Below are 21,168 nucleotides of genomic sequence, written 5' to 3'. Positions count from 1 at the left end.
TGCAGAGGTAGCATTGCTGGCAAAACTCACTCCTTGACTTGTTCATGGTCAAAACCACTGCAGGGAGGAAATGGAAGCCTTAAGGGCTCACAAAGAACTCACAAAAAGCCTATCAGGGAGTTAAATTTTGTAAAACCAAAGCTGTCCTATTAGAGAATCTTTATGATACTTGGTAATAGTATTTAGGGTGACTGAAAACTTTCCAGACGCCACATTGTTATGTCATCGTTATGACAAAAGTACTAAAAAGTCTCGTCATGAGATTTTCTCCCATTTTCCTTTTCCCTTCCTAGCCCCCACATCTCTTTCTTCTAAAGACCACTCCGCTGACATTTTCCTTTTTTAAAAAAATATTTTTATTGAGAAATCTTCGCACACATGCATTCCATATGTGGTGTACAATCCATGGCTCACAATATCATCACATTGTTGTGGATTCATCACCATGACCATTTTTAGAACATTTGCATCACTACAGAAAAAGAAATAAAAAGTAAAAGGAAAAAACTCATACATACCTCTTACCCCTCCCTCTTATTGATCACCAGTATTTCAATCTACCACATTTTTTACCCTTTATCTTCCCTATTATTTGTTTATTTTTTATCCTTATTTTTTTACTCATTTCTCCATACCCTGGATAAAAGGAGAATCAGACACAAGGTTTTCACAATCAGTTGGTCACATTGTAAAAGCTATATAGTTATACAATCAGCTTCAAGAATCAGGGCTACTGGAACACAGCTCAACAGTTTCAGATACTTCCCTCCAGCCACTCCAATACACCATAAGCTAAAAAGGGATATCTACATAATGCATAAGAATAACCTCCAGGACAGCTTCTTGACTCTGAAATCTCTCAGCCACTGAAAATTTATTTTGTCTCATTTCTCTCTTCCCTTTTTGATCAAGAAGGCTTTCTCAATCCCATGATGCTGAGTCCCAGCTCATCCTGTGATTTCTGCTCCATGTTGCCAGGGAGATTTACACCCATGTAGAGGGGGAGGGCAGTGAGTTCACCTGCCAAGCTGGCTTAGAGAGAGAGGCCACATTTGAGCAACAAAAGAGGTTCTCTGGGGGTGACTCTTAGACATAATTATAAGTAGGCTTAGCTTCTCCTTTGCAGGAATAAGTTTCATAGGGGCTGTAATAGTTAGGGTTCTCTAGAGAAACAGAATCAACAGGGAACACTTGCAAATATAAAATTTATAAAAGTGTCTCACGTGACCACAGGAACGCAGAGTCCAAATCCACAGGGCAGGCTGTGAAGCTGACAATTCTGATGGAGGGTCTGGATGAACTCTGCAGGAGAGGCTCACCAGCCGAAGCAGGAATGGGGCCTGTCTCCTCTGAGTCCTCCTTAAAAGGCTTCCTGTGATTAGATTTAGCATCACTAATTGTAGAAGACACTCCCCTTTGGCTGATTACAAATGGAATCAGCTGTGGATGTAGCTGACGTGATCATGACCCAATCCTATGAAATGTCCTCATTGCAACAGACAGGCCAGTACTTGCCCAATCAGATAAACAGCTACCACAACTTGGTCCAGTAGACACATGTCCCTAACCATGACAGTCCACCCCTTGTCAACTTGGCACCTATATATATATCACCTTAAACCATACTTAATTCCCAAATGAAAACAAATAAACACACATTTTTTTTTTCTTTTACCTGACAATACTCAACTGTCCTGCATATAACTGGAAACACATTAAATCTCTCCAGAATAGGGTGCAAATCCTTAGGGAACATTCATTCTTAAACTTGGTGTCTTACAACTTAAACAGTATAACAAGAACAAAACAGCATTACAGTCCTCGTTTCTGTAACTGATCACGTGGTCGAAGTTCATATTTATCACTACCTTCTTCCACTACCCATTCCATGTTCCCTTTCCCCTCAGCAAGCACTTCAGCTGGCCATGGTTCTTTGCCTGGTGGGGTGACCCAGACCTTCATTCCTGAAGTTTCAGAACCATTAGTAGTCTTGCCTGGATTGTGTTGTTGCAGTTTTCCATTGATTTTAATCACAGGGCATGGTAGTACTAATAGACGCCCCAGGGGATCTCCTATATTCCAAGAAAACTCTTCTTTACCTCCATTATGTAGTTGCAGTCCTACTTCCTTCTGATAGTCAGGGTCAATTACCCCAGACAATAATGTAATCCCCTTCTTGGCTTGTTGATCCAGAGGCATAAGTAGCCCAAAGTGACCAAGTGGCAATCTTAACTTCCAGTTCAGTGGTATCACTGTTGTTTCTCCTGGAGGAAGCACACCCTGTTTTGGAACTAAAACCTGTAGACCAGCAGAACTCAGGGTAGCAGGGACAGGGAGCAAAAATTTTCCTAGTGGATCACTAGGGGTAATAGTGAGTGGCACCACACCCATTTCCACCTCTTGGTTCCTGGACTCATGGATCCTGGCTATGGGAGAAACAGCACCATACAGCGGACGCTGATTCAGAGCATACACAGCTTCCTGGAGAACATCACCCCAGCCTTTCAAGTTTTTGCCACCTAGTTGGCACCGTAATTGAGTTTTCAAAAGGCCATTCCACTGTTCTATCAATCCAGCTGCTTCTGGATGATGGGGAACATGGTAAGACCAGAGAATTCCATGAGCATGTGCCCATTCCCGCACTTCATTTGCTGTGAAGTGTGTTTCTTGATCCGAAGCAATGCTATGCGGAATACCATGACAATGCATAAGGCATTCTGTAAGCCCACGGATGGTAGTTTTGGCAGAAGCATTGCGTGCAGGGAAAGCAAACCCATATCCAGAGTATGTGTCTATTCCAGTTAGAACAAATCGCTGCCCCTTCCATGAAGGGAGTGGTCCAATGTAATCAACCTGCCACCATGTAGCTGGCTGGTCACCTCGGGGAATGGTGCCATATCGGGGGCTGAGTGTGGGTCTCTGCTGCTGGCAGATTGGGCACTCAGCAGTGGCTGTAGCCAGGTCAGCCTTGGTGAGTGGAAGTCCATGTTGCTGAGCCCATGCATAACCTCCATCCCTACCACCATGACCACTTTGTTCATGAGCCCATTGGGCAATAACAGGAGTTGCTGGGGAAAGAGGCTGACTGGTATCCACAGAACGGGTCATCTTATCCACTTGATTATTAAAATCTTCCTCTGCTGAAGTCACCCTCTGGTGTGCATTCACATGGGACACAAATATCTTCATGTTTTTAGGGCACTCAGAAAGGTCTATCCACATACTTCTTCCCCAGACCTCTTTGTCACCGATTTTCCAAATATGGTCTTTCCAAGTCCCTGACCATCCAGCCAAACCATTAGCAACAGCCCATGACAGTATACAAACGCACCTCTGGCCAGTTTTCCTTCCAAGCAAAATGAATAACCAGGTGCACTGCTCGAAGTTCTGCCCACTGGGAGGTTTTCCCCTCACCACTGTCCTTCAGGACACCCCAGAAAGGGGTTGTAGTGCTGTAGCTGTCCACTTTCGGGTGGTACCTGCATATCGTGCTGAACCATCTGTAAACCAGGCCCAAGTTTTCTCTTCCTCAGTCAATTCACTGTAAGGAACTCCCCAAGAGGCCATAGCTCTGGTCTGGGAAAGAGAAGGTAATGTGGCAGGAGTGGAAACCATGGGCATTTGTGCCACTTCTTCATGTAACTTACTTGTGCCTTCAGGACATGCTCTGGCCCTACCTCGTATATACCATTTCCATTTTACAACAGAGTGCTGCTGCGCACGCCCAACTTTATGGCTTGGTGGGTCAGACAACACCCAGCTCATGATAGGCAACTCAGGTCTCATGGTAACTTGGTGGCCCATGGTTAAGCGTTCAGTCTCTACTAGGGCCCAGTAGCAGGCCAAAAGCTGTTTCTCAAAAGGAGAGTAGTTATCTGCAGCAGATGGTAAGGCTTTGCTCCAAAATCCTAAGGGTCTGCATTGTGATTCTCCTATAGAGGCCTGCCAAAGGCTCCAGACAGCATCTCTATTTGCCACTGACACTTCCAGCATCATTGGATCTGCTGGATCATATGGCCCAAGTGGCAGAGCAGCTTGTACAGCAGCCTGGACCTGTCGCAGAGCCTCCTCTTGTTCAGGTCCCCACTCAAAATTAGCAGCTTTTCTGGTCACTCGAAAATGGGCCGGAGTAGCACACCCAAATGAGGAATAGGTTGTCGCCAAAATCCAAAAAGACCAACTAGGCATTGTGCCCCTTTTTTGGTTGTGGGAGGGGCCAGATGCAGCAACTTATCCTTCACCTTAGAAGGGATATCTCGACATGCCCCACACCACTCGACACCTAGAAATTTTACTGAGGTGGAAGGCTCCTGTATTTTTGTTGGGTTTATCTCCCATCCTCTGACATGCAAATGCCTTACCAGTAAATCTAGAGTAGTTGCTACTTCTTGCTCACTAAGTCCAATCAACATGATATCACCAATATAATGGACCAGTGTGATGTCTTGTGGGAGGCAGAAACGATCACGTTCTCTGCGAACAAGATTATGACATAGGGCTGGAAAGTTGATAAACCCCTGAGGTAAGACATTGAAAGTATATTGCTGACCTTGCCAAAACTGTTTCTGGTGGTCCTTACTAATAGCTATTGAGAAAAAAGCATTTGCCAGATCAATAGCTGCATACCAGGTACCAGGGGATGTACTGATTTGCTCAAGTAATGATACTACATTTGGAACAGCAGCTGCAATTGGAGTTACCACCTGGTTGAGCTTACGATAATCCACTGTCATTCTCCAAGACCCAACTGTTTTCTGCACAGGCCAAATAGGAGAGTTGAATGGGGATGTGGTGGGAATCACCACCCCTGCATCTTTCAAGTCCTTAAGAGTGGCAGTAATCTCTGCAATCCCTCCAGGAATACGGTATTGCTTCTGATTTACTATTTTGCTTGGTAGGGGCAGTTCTAGTGGCTTCCACTTGGCCTTTCCCACCATAATAGCCTTCACTGCACGAGTTAGAAAGTCAACATGGGGATTCTGCCATTGCTCGGTATGTCTATGCCAATTATACATTCTGGAACTGGGGAAGTAACTACAGGATGGGTCTGGGGGCCCACTGGACCTACTGTGAGATGAACCTGAGCTAAAACTCCATTGATCACCTGGCCTCCATAAGCCCCCACTCTGACTGGTGGTCCAGAGTGATGTGTTGGGTCCCCTGGAATTAATGTCACTTCTGAACCAGTGTCTAATAATCCCCGAAATATCTGGTCATTTCCTTTTCCCCAATGCACAATTACCTTGGTAAAAGCCCGTTGGTCTCCTTGGGGAAGGCTTGGAGGAAGATTAACAGTATAAATTTGTGGCAGTGTAACAGGTTTCTCCCCCAAAGGGACCTGGCCTCCCCTTCATTCAAGGGGCTCAGGGTCTGTAAACTGTTTCAAGTCTGGAAATTGATTAAGGGGCTGTGACTCTGTGTTTTTGTAATTCAGGTTAGACTTCTGTTCCCTTGACCTAGAACACTTTTGTTTATACAGCTCCAACAAGAATTTAGTAGACTGTCCTTTATTGTATTTCTTGGTACCCTATGATTTACTAGCCAATGCCACAAATCTCTGCGTGTCATATAATTTTGACGCCTCCTTTGAGTTTGCGGTCTATTATAATAGCCACGTCTACCCCGTCTTTGGTGATTAAGTGCTGCCACCTGGCTTCTGCCAACTCGGGATCCTGTCATCCCCATTGTGTTCAAGGATTCCAGCTCAGTGACAGCAGTTCCTACAGTAATATCTGACCTACAGAGAAGTGCAACCACAGAGCTCTTTAGGAACAATGGTGCTAGTCTCACAAATTTATTTCTCACTGTTCTGATAAAAGGTGCATCCTCTGGACATTCCTGGGGTGTAAGAGCAGGCTTTGCATGATAAATCCACTCTAACACTCCAATCTCTCTAAGCCTCTGGATCCCCTCATCTACATTATACCAGGGCAGTTCTGGCATTTCAACCTCAGGTAATGTTGGCCACCTTTTGATCCATGTTTCAACCAACCACCCAAACAAGCTGTTAACACCTTTTCTAACTGCTCGAGCTATAACATTGAATGCAGAATTTCTGCTTAGTGGGCCCATATCAATAAATTCAGCCTGAGCCAGCCTTATATTCCTCCCACCATTATCCCACACTCTTAAAATCCATTGCCACACATATTCCCCTGATTTCTGTCTATATAAATTGGAAAACTCACACAGTTCTCTTGGAGTATAACATACCTCCTCATGTGTGATACTTTGTACCTCACCTTTAGGGCCTGTTGGGACTTTAGTCTAGTTATAGGTCTGGAAGAAATGAGGGGTGGTGGGGGTGGGTCATGAAAAGAATTAGAAATATTTTCCAAGTCATTTGCTTCAGGACCTTCATTTGCAGTTTCATCTGGTGAAACAGGATTAATCACTCTAGGGCTAATCCCTTCAGGAGGAGGTTGGGTGGCCAATTCCTCAAGGCAGACTATTACAGGATTATCTAGAGAAGACTCAGCATGGCCTAGGGTTTCAATCTCACCCCCAATATCATTATCAATCCATATGTCACCATCCTATTTTTCAGGGTCCCACTTCTTTCCCTCACTTTAACAGCAGACACTATGAAAACTGAGATTTCAGTTTACGTTGTAAAGTTGCTACTCTAACAAAAAGATTCTGAGTCTGATTTTCAGAGATCTCAAGTCTATGGCTACAGGAAATAAGATTTTCCTTCAGGATACTCATAGAAACTTCTACATCTTTCACACGGTATTTAAGCCTCTCATTTGAAGTCTTAAGCCCATCCCTTTCACCCTTTAATGTAGCCAGTGTATCTAACAACAACCAACCAACATCTCTATAACTCTTATTTCTACAAAACTCTGTAAAGGTGTCAAAAACATTATCCCCCAGAGTCTTTGTACAAGCGAAGCATTAGGAGAATCAAATGATGATATTTTGACTATCTCCTTTGCCAACTCAGTCCATGGATTGGGAGTGTCATTTTGATTACAGCAATCAGAGTCCTTAGCATCTCTGAGCCCAGTCAGAGTAGAAAACCATTCATAAAAACCCATTTTTAAGATTCTGTTCCTTAAGAACCACTCTGGGTACGAAGATGTATTCGTTAGGGTTCTCTAGAGAAACCGAATCAACAGGGAACACTTGCAAATATAAAATTTATAAAAGTGTCTCACGTGACTGCAGGAACGCAGAGTCCAAATCCACAGGGCAGGCTGTGAAGCCGATGACTCCGATGGAGGGTCTGGATGAACTCCACAGGAGAGGCTCACCAGCCGAAGCAGGAATGGGGCCTGTCTCCTCCGAGTCCTCCTTAAAAGGCTTCCTGTGATTAGATTTAACATCACTAATTGTAGAAGACAGTCCCCTTTGGCTGATTACAAATGGAATCAGCTGTGGATGTAGCTGACGTGATCATGACCTAATCCTATGAAATGTCCTCATTGCAACAGACAGGCCAGTACTTGCCCAATCAGATAAACAGCTACCACAACTCGGCCAAGTTGGCACATGTCCCTAACCACAACAGGGGCAAACCCCAAGATTGAGGGCTCAGCCTATTTGATTTGGTGGTCCCCACTGCTTGTGAAAATATAAGAAATTCTCCAAAAGGGGAAGTTTAATATTTCCGTTATTTTCCCCAGACCCCCAATGGGACTTTGCAAATACTTTTTTATTCACTGCCCACATTACTTTCGGATATATTGGGGCATCACACTAGCCTGGACAGCAACAAGACCTCACGCCTTGTTCAAGATTCCATGTACTTATGGTGTTAAATTAAACTGACCATACAAGTTAAATTAGGTAACGCACTACCCAAAACATAAAATTTTCACCAAATAAACATCTCTCCCTTTGGTCTCACATAGAAGTTGAAGTTTTAAAATATGGACCATATCATCTTTACCCTGTATTCTGATTTACCTTAGTCCTATCCAGATCAGCCTCATTCATATTTCTAGCTGAAGTCTGGTCATTTTTTCAATTTTTTAAACAGCTCCTGTATGGAGTCCTGCTGACTTTCATAGCTTCAGAGCTCTCGCTGAGTTTCAGGTGTCATATAAATACCTGAAGTTTCTGGGAACAACCAGGTTCTATACAAACAGCTCAATATCTCAGAATTTAGAAATAACAGTTCCATCTCCTAAACATATGTGACTGCTGTAAGAGCGTACAATCTGGGACCCTGTACAATAGGTCCTACCCTGATAACCCATGTTCTCGCCTTCACTTTGCCAAGTTTGTACATTATAGTTAGTCTGCTGACGTTTTCTGAGGCGACAAGAGCTGTCAGTCATAGGTACCCAGTAAAAAGCTCAAAAGAAATAAATGCACCTACATATCCACAGCCAACTGATTTTCGACAAGGGTGCCAAGTGCACATGATGGAGAAAGAAGAGCCTCTTTAACAAATGGTACTGGGCAAACTGGTCGTCCATATGCAAAAGAATGAAGATGGACCCCTACCTCACACCATTTACAAAAAATTAACTTAAGATGGACCAAGGACCTAAATATAAGAGCAAAACCAAAAAACTCTTAGAAGAAAACATAGGTTAAAAACGTTAGAACTTGTATTAGGTAATTTGTTGGTTCTTAGATATGACCCCAAAGCATGAGCAACCAAAGAAAATACAGATAATTTGCGCCTCATCAAAATTAGGAATTTTTGTGAACCAAAGGACCTTATCAAGAGAGTGAAAAGATAATCAACAGAATGGGAGAGAATATTTGGAAATCATAAATCCAATAAGGGGTTAATAAGAATGTATACAAACTTCTACAACTCAACAAAAAGACAGACAATCCAATTTATTTTTAAAATGGGCAAAGGACGTAGACATTTCTGCAAAGATATGCAAATAGCCAGGCACACCTGAAAAGAGATCCCAAACCATTAGCCCTTAGGGAAATGCAAATCAAAACCACAGTGAGATACCACGTCACACTCACTAAAATGGCTGATATTAAAAAAAAAAAAAAAAAAAAAGGAAAACAAGTGCTGGTGAAGATGTGGAGAAACTAGAACCCTCGTACATTGCTGGCGGGAATGTGAACTGGGGCAACCACTGTGGAAGACAGCTTTGTGGTTCCTTAGAAAGTTAAACATAACTACCTATGGCCCGGCAATTTCAAAGGATTGAAAACAGAGACAAGAACAGATCATTGCACACCAGTGTTCACAGCACCATTTTCACAATAGCCAAAAGGTGGAAGGCACTCAAGTGTCCGCTGACATGAGATAAACAAATGTGGTATATCCATATCATGGAACAGTAATCAGTCATAAAAAGCTCTGATATATGTGACATCTTGAGTGAAAGAAGCCAGACACAAAAAGACAAATGTACGATTTCACTTACATGACCTAGAATAGGCAAATTCATTCATAGCGACAGAGAGCAGATTAGAGGTTACCAGGGGCTGGCATGGGTGGGAATGGGGGGTTACTGCCTTATGGGCACAGAGTTCCTGTTTGGGGTGATGGGAGAGTTTGGTAAAGGATGGTGATGGTTGCATAATATTGTGAATGCGATTACTGTCACTGAATTCTAGACATGAAAGTGGTTCAAATGGGAAATTTTGTGTTGCATGTATGTTACCACAATAAACATTAAGAATAAATCACTTCACTTTCCCTGCATCGGCCTCTTCAAGGTAAAGATATCTTTTAAAAACAAATGAGATAAAAAAATAACAAACAAAAAATTAACAAACAACAACAACAACGACAAAGGAGATAACTTTTTGAATGAAAACTCATGCTAAGGAGAGAGCAATTTTGAAAACAGATGTTCAGAAATCTTTCCACTGATGTGTGATTTTGTGGCCAAAATTTTGAACCTTTAAATGATAAAACCCTCACATCGGCACATTTAAAACTAGGAAGCAGAAACTGTCCACTGTTTTCATTATGTCCATATAATTCACACACCATAAAACTCACCCTTTTAAATGTACAATAGTGTGGGTTTTAGCATATTCACAAGATTGTGCAATCATCACACTAATTCCAGAATAAGCTAATTTAAAAACTTTCAAATGTAGAGTTTCCTTGGGTTTGGAACCCATTTACAGAACATAAACACCTACCCAGAGATTTGCAGGACCAAACGATAACAGTCAAGACAGAAGTTTAAAAGCTGGATTTTAACAAAAGCTTTTGGGTAATTGAGGGATGGGATTTAAGGATGGATAAGATAGGGGTAAATAATTGGGGGTGTGAGGATGCAACTAGGTGAACGAACCTTGAGGACAGTATGTTGAATGAAATGTCAGAAACAAAAAGACAAATATGGGGTCAAGATGGCAGCTTAACAATGTGCGCATTTTAGTTCGTCCTCCAGAACAACTACTAAATAACCAGAAACAGTACAGAACAGCTCCCGGAGCCACGATAGTGACCGGACATACAGCGTACCCCAGTCCGGACCAGCCGGACCGGCTGCGAGCACCCCCCAGAATCGTGAGTTCCCAAAGCTGCAGTGGCCAGCACCCCTCCCCGACAGGCCGCTTCCCAGAGGGGAAAGGAAAGGACTTTACCAGCAGCAGGGACTGGGCACAATCAAACGCCAATTGGGGAACTAATTAACAAATTCTGACTACTAAAAATAGGCCCCCAGCTTAGGTGAACCTGATCAAAGTGGAGGTTGCTCATTTTTGCCCTGGTGCCAAGGGGGCAGGACTGACAGAAAAAGGGGGGAAACAAAAAAGAAGGAAACAGAGGTTTTTGTGGCTGTGTATCTACAAAGGCTTGACTGCCTCTGGATACAGTGGCAGGCCTTTTCAGGCTGCAACTGCCCTAGGCATAGGCAGAAGTGAGCTCTTTGGGGGGCTTATCTGGAGTTTGTGCCTTCCCCAGGGGAGGGGTGAAGCCCCACCCAGGTGGAATTCCTCCATCAAGGAATTCAGACACCAGGGCTTGGTAATTTGAAGCCATTAAAACCAGCCTACAACCTCTCCTCTGTCTCCACCATGCCCCCAGCAGGGAGAGTCTGCCAAAGTTAAAGGTACCACATCATCTTATGCTGGTGGGACCTGCAGGCAGACAAGCGCCACCTACTGGGCAGGATAAGAAAAACAGAGTCCAGAGACTTCACAGGAAAGTCTTTCAACTTGCTGGGTCACACCCTCAGGGAAAACCAACGCAGGTGACTCTTTCCTCCTGATAGGAGGCCAGTTTGGTCTGGGAAAATCTGGCTGGGGTCTATAATACCTAAGTAGACCCTCCTAAGTGCGTGTGGGGGAAAGGCACCACACAAGCAGGGCAAGAAACAAGAAAACAAGAACTGAAAAATTCTCCTCTGTTAAACAAAACTTAAGCTAAAGGTCCAGATAAAGCTGAACGGAATGTCAAAGAACAGACAGACAACACATTCATCCAGCAAGAAAACCCTAGATAAAAGAAGTGAAAGCAATCTCCAGAAAAAAACTAATTAAGGTAATTAAATGCCTAGACGCCAAAAAATAACAAATCACACTAGGAAAATTGAAGAAATGGCCCGGTCAAAGGGACAAACCAACAATTCAAATGACATACAGGAGCTGAAACAATTAATTCAGAATGTACGAACAGACATGGAAAACCTCATCAAAAACCAAATCAATGAATTGAGGGACGATATAAAGAAGGCAAGGAAAGAACAAAAAGAAGAAACTGAAAGTCTGAAAAAACAAATCACAGAACTTATGGGAATGAAAGACACAGTAGAAGAGATGAAAAAAACAATGGAAACCTACAATGGTAGATTTCGAGAGACAGAACATAGGATTTCTGAACTGGAGGACAGAACATCTGAAATCTGACAAGAAACAGAAACTATAGGAAAAAAATGGAAAAATATGAGCAGGGACTCAAGAAATTGAAAGACAATATGAAGCGCATGATTATACGTGTTGGGGGTGTCCCAGAAGGAGAAGAGAAGGGAAAAGGAGGAGAAAAACTAACGGAGGAAATTATCACTGAAAATTTCCCAACTCTTATGAAAGACTTAAAATTACAGATCCAAGAAGTGCAGCATACCCCAAAAAGAATAGATCCAAATAGACATACTCCTAGACATTTCCTAATCAGAATGTCAGAGGTCAAAGAGAAAGAGAGGATCTTGAAAGCAGCAAGAGAAAAGCAATCCCTCACATACAAGAGAAGCCCAATAAGGCTATGCGCAGATCTCTCAGCAGAAACCATGGAGGCGAGAAGACAGTGGGATAATATATTTAAATTATTAATAGAGAAAAACTGCCAACCAAGAATTCTATATCCAGCAACACTGTCCTTCAAAAATGAGGGAGAAATTAAAACATTTTCAGACAAAAAATCACTGAGAGAATGTGACCAAGAGACCAGCTCTGCAAGAAATACTAAAGGGAACACTAGAGACAGATACGAAGACAGAAGAGAGAGGTGTGGAGAAGAGTGTAGAAAGGAAGACTATGAGTAAAGGTAAAAAGAAGGAAAATTAGATGTGACATATAAAATCCAGAAGGCAAAATAGTGGAAGAAAGCACTACCCATGCAGTAATAACACTGAATGGTAATGGATTAAACTCTCCAATCAAAAGACATAGTCTGGCAGAATGGATTAAAAAACAGGACCCATCTATATGCTGTCTCTACTCAAAGGACACAAGGCCAAGGACACAAATGGACATTTACACACCAATGTTTACAGCAGCATTATTAACAATTACCAAGAGATGGAAACAGCCAAAATGTCCATCAACAGACAGTCGGCTAAACAAACTGTGACATTTACATAAGATGGAATATTATGCAGCTGTAAGACAGAATAAAGTTATGAAGTATGTAACAACATGAATGAACCTTAAGGACATTATGCTGAGTGTGATTAGCCAGAAACAAAAGGACAAATACTGTATGGTCTCACTGATATGAACTGACATTAGTGAATAAACTTGGAATATTTCCTTGGTAACAGAGACCATCAGGAGATAGAATAGGAGATAGAAATTACCTAACTGTAATACAATTATGTTAAAACACTGAATGAAGCTGCATATGAGAATGATAGAGGGAGGAGGGCTGGGGCATAAATGAAATCACAAAGAAAGACAGACAATAAAGATTAAGATGGTGTAATCTAGGAATGCCTAGAGTGTATAATGATAGTGACTAAATGTACAAATTTAAAAAATGTTTTTGCCTGAGGAAGAACAAAAGAATGTCATTACTGTAGTGTGCTGAAAATAGATGGTACTTAATATTTAAAAATTTCAACTAATGTGTGAGACTAAAGCAAAAAATGTTTATTTGGTACAAATCTATACTTTGACTAGTGCATCTCCTAATATAACTTATGTAGATAGTTGATTGCACACCTTAAGTACATGGAACTTTGTATAGGACATGAGATTTTGTTGGTTTGTCCAGGTGATGCCCTGATGAATCCCAGAGTGATTTGATCAGTGAGTGGAAAAGTATTTGCAAAGTCCCCTTTGGGGAATGGTGAGAACGGGGGAAAACTCAACATCCCCAAGTTGAATTCTTGATATTCTCACAAGCAGTGTGGACAACCAAAGCTATAGGCTGAGCCCCCAATCTTGGGGTTTGTTCATATGAAACTTAATCCCACAGGGGGTTAAGCCTACTTAAAATTAAACCTAAGAGTCACGCCCAAGAGAACCTCTTTTGTTGCTCAGATGTGGCCTCTTTCTCCAGCCACACAGCAAGCAGACTCACCACCGTCCCCCTGTCTACGTGGGACATGACTACCAGGGGTGTGGATCTTCCTGGCAGCGTGGGACAGAAATCCCAGAATGAGCTGAGATTCAGCATCAAGGGATTGAGAAAAACTCTAGAATGAGCTGAGGCCCAGCATCAATGGATTGAAAAAACCTTCTTGACCAAAAGGGGGAAGAGTGAGATGAGACGAAGTGTCAATGGCTGAGAGATTCCAAACAGAGTCGAGAGGTTATCCTGGAGGTTATTCTTATGCATTAAGTAGATATCACCTTGTTATCCAAGATGTAATGAAGAGACTGGAGGGAACTCCCTGAAAATGTAGAGCTGTGTTCCAGTAGCCATGTTTCTTGATGATGATTGTATAATGATATAGCTTTCACAATGTGACTGTGTGATTGTGAAAACCTTGTGTCTAATGCTCCTTTTATCTACCTTGTCAACAGATGAGAGGAACATATGGAATAAAAATAAATAATAGGGGGAACAAAAAAAAAGACAAATATTATCATGCCTCACTCATATGCAGTAACGATAATATACAAATCCTGAAAATTAAATTCGAGAGCATTGGTTATCAGTTAAGGCCTGTTGCAAAGGTTCCTAGATTGTAAGCTCTTAACAGCAGTGCCATCTATTCCGAAATTCTGTTATTTCTAAAGTCTGAGATGCTGAGCTATTTGTGTATAACCTGGTCGTTCCCTGGAGCTTTGGGTATTTGTGACACCTGAGACTCAGACTTAGAGCCCGGAAGCTATGAAAGTCAGCACTACCCAACAGGAACTGTTAAAGACTTTGACTAGATATGAAGTTGATCTGGATAGGACTAAGGTAAATCAGACCACAGGGTAAAGGTCTCTATTTTAAAACTTCAACTTCTGTGTGATATCAAAAGAAGAGATGCTTGTTTGGTGCAAAATTTATATTTTTGGTAGCACAATATCTAACTTGATTTGTATGGTCAGTTTATTTGAACACCATAATTACATGGAATCTTGAATAGGGAATGAGATCTTGGCTTGTATATCCCAGAGTAATTTGGGCAGAAAACAAAAAAGTAAAAAAAAAAGTACTGGCAAAGTCCCTTAAGGGACTGGAGAAAAAATAATGAACTATTAAACTTTCCCAGTGGGGAAACCCTGATAATGTCTCAAACAACAAAGACTCCCAAGTCAATAGGCCAAGCCCTTGATCTAGAGGCTTGCTCTTGTGAAACCTATCTCTGTAGTGGAGAATAAACCTCTCATTGCTCAGATGTGGCCTCTAGTCCAACCCTGCAAGGAAAGTCACTACCCTCCCCACTACATGGGACATGACATTCAGGGGTGAGAGTCCCCCTGGCAACGTGGGCCACAGCTTCCAGGGATGAACCTGGCCCTGGCACTGTGGGGTCAACGCCTTCCTGACCAAAAGGGGGAAAAATGTAACAAAACAAGGTATCAGCGGCTAAGAGTGGAGAGGCTAATCTGGAGGCTGGTCTTCTGGCTTCAGCTAGATATTGCTAATGACCAGGGTTTGCCAAACCCCAACCAACACCATTTCTGTTAACTCTAAAGAACACCTAAGGCTCTATCTGAGATTTTACAAAGGTTCCAGGCACTAAGATTACTTTCCAGAAACCTACAACCTCCAGATGGGTTCCAGATAAGTCCTGAAACCCAGAGGGAGCAGTTTCTCCAGAACATCAACTAGTTCCATCCCCCTATCCCATACTGTCAACATTCCTTTTCAACATGAAAAAGTGGGCATAGCCCAAATACCCCTAAAGATTGGGAGAAGGATCAAAGGAGGAGGAGTTAGAACAAAGATAGGACTTGACAAAGGAGTATGATACTGAATCATTATATTGATATTTCTTGTAGTCTCTAGTGTGTTGGAGCAGCTGGAGGAAAAACCTGGAATTGTGGAACTGTAATGCATACCAAACTTTGAAATCTGTTCTACGACTACTTGTTACAATGTACTTCACACTTGTTTTTGTGTGTTATATTTCACAATAAAATACGTAAAAAAAAAATTTAGTAAGCCCAGTGAACAATGGCTTCTTCCATTTAACTTCCATATTTTTGTGACAACCACCGAAACTAAGAATTGAAATAAACTACAAGTCAGACCTTCAAATTGATATTTTACAGTGTTAAACAGAATTTTTAGCAAATAAGATTTAATAACTAGTGTATATTAATATCTCTAGTGAGTCAAATTTTTGTACCTTTGTAAATGTATAAATTTGTGATTTTGTACAATGCATTGAAAACTATGGTTTATTATACCATAACCTAACCCTTCTACATGTTTCCTTTGGGGCATGCTATATACTCAATAAGATAGATTTTTTTTGGGGGGGGGAGGAGGCTCCAGAATATTTTCTGGGTGGAGGCATGGCCAGAAATGTTTAGAGTCTGAACCTCCTCTCTTCAGCTCCCAACTTCCAGTCCACTGCGCCCCCCAAAAGATCCTTTTCTCCACAGTAGTGATATTTTCCAAAAGTCAAGTCATGTCAAAGCCTTTTAATCACACCCATTCTGGTTAGGTCTAAATTCCAGGTCCTGGACTCTTCCTCCCACACCCTCACTCCGATCCAGCCACTGGCTTAAATAGCACTTGCTGGTTGCTGCCTCAGGGCCCTTGCACGGTTCTGCCTTCTGCCTGAGAGCTCTTGAGCCCTCTCAGGCGGCTCGCCTTTTCCCACGCACTCTAATGATCTTTCTTCCTAGAACTTATCAATACTTGTTCATAGATATGTGCCCAGCTCCTCGACCTGGTGGAGGACTTGGCTCCCCCAGCCTGGGATGGACACTGAGGGGTCAGCTACATGGGTGACTGGGTGCTGGCTGCAGAGGCACCCCTGCACCAACACTAAGCTTAGCCAGCCAGGGGAGGTGGTAGCTGCAGCCCAGTCCAGGAGAGAGCAGGCCTCAGTTCAGGTCACTGTGACCCTGGGTGGGAAAGACAGGCCAAGAAGTGGCCACCAGGAGTGCCATCGGGGGACATAGAGGTTGTGAAAGGGCACGATGGTCTTACCCAACTAAGGGAGCGCTCAGAAGGGCGGGAGCGGGGAGGGAGGGGTGTGGGGTTGGCCAGGCTTCACACAGCTCTCACAGGGTGGAAAGCAGATGAGGATGGCCGGTAGAGGCTGGTGTCGCCTGCCCTGTCCCAAACGCCTGGCAGTGGTGACTCGGACTGGAGCCTTCCGTCTGCAGTGGCCGGTGGGGGGCGCCCAGTCTAAGGCTGAACTGAGAGACTTTGGGCAAGAGTGTGACGGGGCGGCGAGCCGTAGTGGTGGACTTCATGCCCAGGCCCGCCCTGGGGACCACAGGCCCGGCCGCCTTTTCCGCGAGCACCGTCCCTGCCCGCCGTCGCAGGGGTGGTGGGGACAGTGCCGATCCGAAGCCCAGAAAACTGCCGGCCCTAGCTGGGAAAGGGGCCACTCCGGGACCGTGCCCGGGAGAGAGGGAATCCGAGTCGCCTCGGGGTCTGGGCTGCAGGGGCTGCCGCGGGAGGGGACGGTGGAGTCCGGGGAGCACCCGGGGGGCCCCTCGGCGAGGGAAGGAAGTCGGAAAAACTTCAAAGTCACGCGCTGTGCCTGGGTGCTGCCCCGCCGCGGAGGCGCACGCGGCCTCAGGCTCCTTTATTGCCCGCGGGGTGGGTTAGAAAGCAGCCCGGGAGGTGGCGGCCCCAGGTGAGGGTTTAGGCAGACCCCGGGCGTGGGGCCCGGGCGCTCAGCGGGGGGCGAGGGCCGCCAGCAGCAGCGGCGGCAGCAGCAGCAGCAGCGCCGGGGGGTGGGCGCGGGGGGCGGCGCCGGTGGGGGTCAGCCCGCAGGCCTCGTAGGGCTCGAGGCAGGCGGCGAAGGCCATGACGTGCGCCACGAAGGTCTGCTCCTGCACGCCGTGCACCAGGTGCGCCTGCGGGCCGCGCGCCAGCACCGCCACGTCCTCGCCGCCGTGGGTCTCGCTCGACAGGGGCACGGCCGCCTGCTGCCGGTAGCCCGGGTCCTCTGCGCCGGCGGGGGCGTCAGGGCGCGCGGCCGACCCCGCCGGGCGTCCAACCCCCCGGGCCTCCCCGCCTCCCGCGGCCCTCACCGATCTGGCTGCTGTTCACGTCCGCCCGGCTGCCGTTGGCGAGCTTGAAGCCCGGGCCGTTGCCGTAGAGGATGGAGGTGTAGGCCTTGCTGTCGGCCGCCATTCCCGAGGCCAGCCCTGCCGGAGGGGGTCCGGGCCCCATGACGCCACCGCCTCTCCCGAGGGCCACGCGCAGGGCCCTTGGCCCCCCCCCAGGGCCCCTACACAAGGCTGCTGCGCTGCCCACGCCCATCCGGCAGACGGGGAAACCGAGGCGCGGGCAGCTCTGCCGCACCATCCGCCAGAGCGCAGCCCCCCACGGCCCTGTCCCGGGGCCTACCGAAGATGGGGCTGCCCCTGGTCGTGTAGCCGCCGAAGGTGAAGACGTGGGAGTGGTCGGCGGTGACGAGGGTCAGCGTGTCCTCCTCGCTGGTGAGCTGGCCCGCCCTCTCGATGGTGGCGTCGAGCATGACGGCCTCGGTCAGCGCCATGCGGGCCTTGCCGTCGTGGTGACCGTGGTCGATGCGGCCCCCTGGGGGACGGCCGGCGCGGGGAGCTGCCTGATGCCTGGCCCCGAGCACCCCCCACCCCCCCACCCCCCGCCTCTGCTTGGCCTGGACCACCCCCTCCCCTCGCACCCTCCACGAAGAGGTAGAAGCCGCGGGGGTTCCTGCTCAGCAGGCGCAGGGCCGCCTCCGTCATCTCCAGCAGGGAAGGGTCCTGGGAGATGTCTCGGTTTAGGTCATACTTGGTGTCCCCCGGCTCGAAGAGGCCTGTGGGCCAGAGGGGCTGAGGATGGCTGGCAGGCCGGGGTGGGGGGCACGGCCCGGGGTACCCGCTGGTTAGGCGCGCCCCGCCAGGTGGCGCGGGAAGGAGGGCGCGGCCCGGGACCTTACCCATGAGGTGTGTCACCGAGGTGTCCTGGGAGGCCTGAAGGAGCGCCGTGCGGTTCCACACGTACCGGGCGCCCTGGCGGGACAGAGGCCGCCTCAGCCCGCGCCTCCCTGCGGCCCGGCCTCTCCCGCAGCCCGGCGCCGCGCCGCCCCGGGCGAGCCCCTGACCTTGTTCTTCTCCAGCCACTCATGCACCAGGTTCCTTCCGTCCCGCCTCTGTCCGCTCTGCCCCGCATCACTCGGGTACTCGGGGTCGGGAGTCCCCGTGGGGAACATGTACTTGCGGCCCCCGCCCAGGATCACCTGGGGGTGCAGGGTCAGGGCAGGTGGGCCTGGGGCCTGGCTGGCGCTGGGGGCCCCCTCCTCACACAGCCCCTGGGCTGCGCCGGCCAGGCCTTCGTGGGAATTGGGAATGGCCTGTGTGAGGCTGCACCCTCGACATCCAGCCCCGCTGCAGGGACCCTGCCAGGGCCCGCCCCGCCCCGCACCCCGCCCGGGTGGGCACCTCGATGTCCATGTTGGAGATGAGCTGCACGGCTATGTCCTGGCAGCTCTGGTTGATGGCCGCCGTGGGCATGTCGGCATCTGAGTACCAGTTGCGGTTCACCACGTGTGCGTAGGTGCCGGCTGGGGAGGCGTGCTGCACCCGCGTGGTGGTCACCAGCCCCACGGACTTCCCTGGCGGTGGTGGTGGCCGGAGGTCAGGTGGGGACAGCTCGGGCCTGCCCCTGTCCCCCGGCCCGGGCCCCCCGGCCCACCTGCTTTCTTGGCCCGGCTCATCACGGAGGCCACCTCGTTGCCTTGCGCGGTTCTGCATTCGTTCACGCGGGCGGCCGCACTCAGGCCAATGGTCTGGTAGTTGCCCTTGACCCCGCACAGGTAGGCCGTGGCTGTGCCCGCGCTGTCTGGCACCTGCCTGTCCACATTGTAGGTCTGGGGACAGAGACGCCCTCAGCTCAGGCCTGGGGCTGGCACCCAGACCCTAACCTGGGCCTCCCCCCGTGCCTAGCGCCCCCCTGCCCCCTGCCCTTACTTTGGACAGAGCCACGTACGGGAAGCGGTCCATGGCCAGGACTGTCTCAGGCCCCGGCTTGTTATTCAGCTGCCCCTTTAGGATCCGAGTGGCTGTCACCGTGGACACCCCCATGCCTGAAAGAGCAGAGCCCCGCCAGGCCCGAGCCCCCAAGGCCGGTCAGTGGTCCCAGCAGCCTTGGGCACTGGGGGGTAAGGGCTGCCGGGGAGGGGCGGGCAGGTCTTGCCTACTCACCGTCCCCCAGGAACAGGATGAGGTTCTTGGCGACCGTCTGGATGGGCTGCAGCTCCCGGGCGGCATTCAGGGCCGCGGCCGCCTGACGGTTCCAGAAGGCTGGGTCCTCTTCCTCAGCTGGCCAGGGGAGAGCAGGGGTCCTGGTCAGCCTGGGGGAGCCCTGGGGTGGGCTGCTGCTGGAGTTGGGGGGGGCTTGTTACCTGGGATGACTCCGAGCGCCAGGTGCAGCCTCAGGCCCACCAGCAGCCCCAGCACCCAGGACGCCCGCATGGCTGTGGGAGGCAGGGACCCGGTCTGAGCGGACTTCGTCCTTGGCTGTAAAAGACTCTCCCTCAACGCCCCAGGCGGCCATTCTGACCTTGCCCTGGGTGTGGCCCAGACAGCCTGGGGCAGGGGTCCTTAAGAAAGGCAGGGCCGCCCCCTCAGGGCAGGCCCCAGCTGCCTACTGGGGATGGGGTGGGGCACTGCCGGCAGGGCCAGATGCCGCCGGGTAGGAGTGGCTTCCAGGAGCTGGGGGCCGTCCCACCCCTCTGTCCACTGGACTGGTGGGGGACAGCCCCCCTCATTCTTCTGCACCTCACTTCACTTATTCAGTCTTTCCTGAGCACCGGCTCTGAAGAGAGCTGGGCTACAGCGCACCCCGCCCGGGCTCAGGGGTGGCTTCCTGAGCACAGATGCAGGGAAGGGGCATGCGGGGGGCGGTGGTCCCCCTGCCTGGCCATCCACTCGGCTCCTCACCAAGCCTGGCCCGGGCAGGTGGGGCAGAGGGTGGGAGGGAGGGTGCGCTGGGTCCCTTCTCTGTGGCAGTGGGTGGGGCTGCCGGTGGTGGCAGTGAGTGTGAACACGGGTGCCTGGGGAGGACAGGGCGTGGTGCCCCGGCCAGCGTGGCATGTCGTGGGTCCGTATGGTGCTCGGCAGCAGCTTGTGTGCAGGCTGAACACTGGCCCCGTGGCAGGCAGGTGGAGCCAAGGGGAGTGTGTCGCCCCACGGGTGTAACTTCTGGTAAGTTGCCGAGGTGGTTTCCGCCCCAGTCCGGGTCCAGAAGCAACCCCCCAAGCCCTGCCCATCCTAGCCAGCCCCAGCCGCCCGCTTCTCCACTCTGGCCTCTTCCCGGCTGAGCCCCAGGCACCCCCAGGACACAGGGCGACTCCTTGGCACCTGGGATCTTGCTGCCCAGCCTCCTTCCCCGCTGCACCCACAGGCCCACCCCTCAGGCAGAGCTTTCCTGGGCCCCTCTTGCAGAAATAACACCTCTTCCAG

General features: G+C 48.4%; 1 protein-coding gene across 1 annotated transcript; it reads right to left on the bottom strand.

Annotated features, from left to right (window-relative positions):
* Nucleotides 1-17,409: 17,409 nt before the first annotated feature.
* Nucleotides 17,410-20,233, bottom strand: ALPI (alkaline phosphatase, intestinal). The gene is made up of 11 exons (XM_077151804.1): nt 20,109-20,233; nt 19,909-20,025; nt 19,675-19,790; nt 19,400-19,574; nt 19,147-19,319; nt 18,810-18,944; nt 18,645-18,717; nt 18,387-18,521; nt 18,089-18,280; nt 17,770-17,886; nt 17,410-17,684 (listed from the first exon to the last, which is right to left on the bottom strand). Exons 1-11 carry the CDS (start codon nt 20,176-20,178, stop codon nt 17,410-17,412), a joined length of 1,578 nt encoding a protein of 525 aa, XP_077007919.1. The 5' UTR covers nt 20,179-20,233.
* Between the last annotated feature and the right edge of the window lie 935 nt (nt 20,234-21,168).

This window comes from Tamandua tetradactyla, chromosome 3, assembly GCF_023851605.1.
Source record: "Tamandua tetradactyla isolate mTamTet1 chromosome 3, mTamTet1.pri, whole genome shotgun sequence".
Lineage (NCBI taxonomy): Eukaryota > Metazoa > Chordata > Mammalia > Pilosa > Myrmecophagidae > Tamandua > Tamandua tetradactyla.
The sequence above is the reverse complement of the archived record's forward strand: the minus strand, read 5'-3'. Positions and strand labels throughout refer to the sequence as shown.

What these genes read in the sequence shown, in the direction of transcription:
- ALPI (XM_077151804.1), bottom strand. Translation starts at nt 20,178, where the DNA reads ATGCGGGCGTCCTGGGTGCTGGGGCTGCTGGTGGGCCTGAGGCTGCAC. An exon ending in CATCCTGTTCCTGGGGGACG is followed by an intron (nt 19,791 to 19,908) that starts GTGAGTAGGCAA and finishes CTGCTCTTTCAG; the next exon opens with GCATGGGGGTGTCCACGGTG. An exon ending in CAGGGGCAGCCCCATCTTCG is followed by an intron (nt 17,887 to 18,088) that starts GTAGGCCCCGGG and finishes CCCCTCCGGCAG; the next exon opens with GGCTGGCCTCGGGAATGGCG.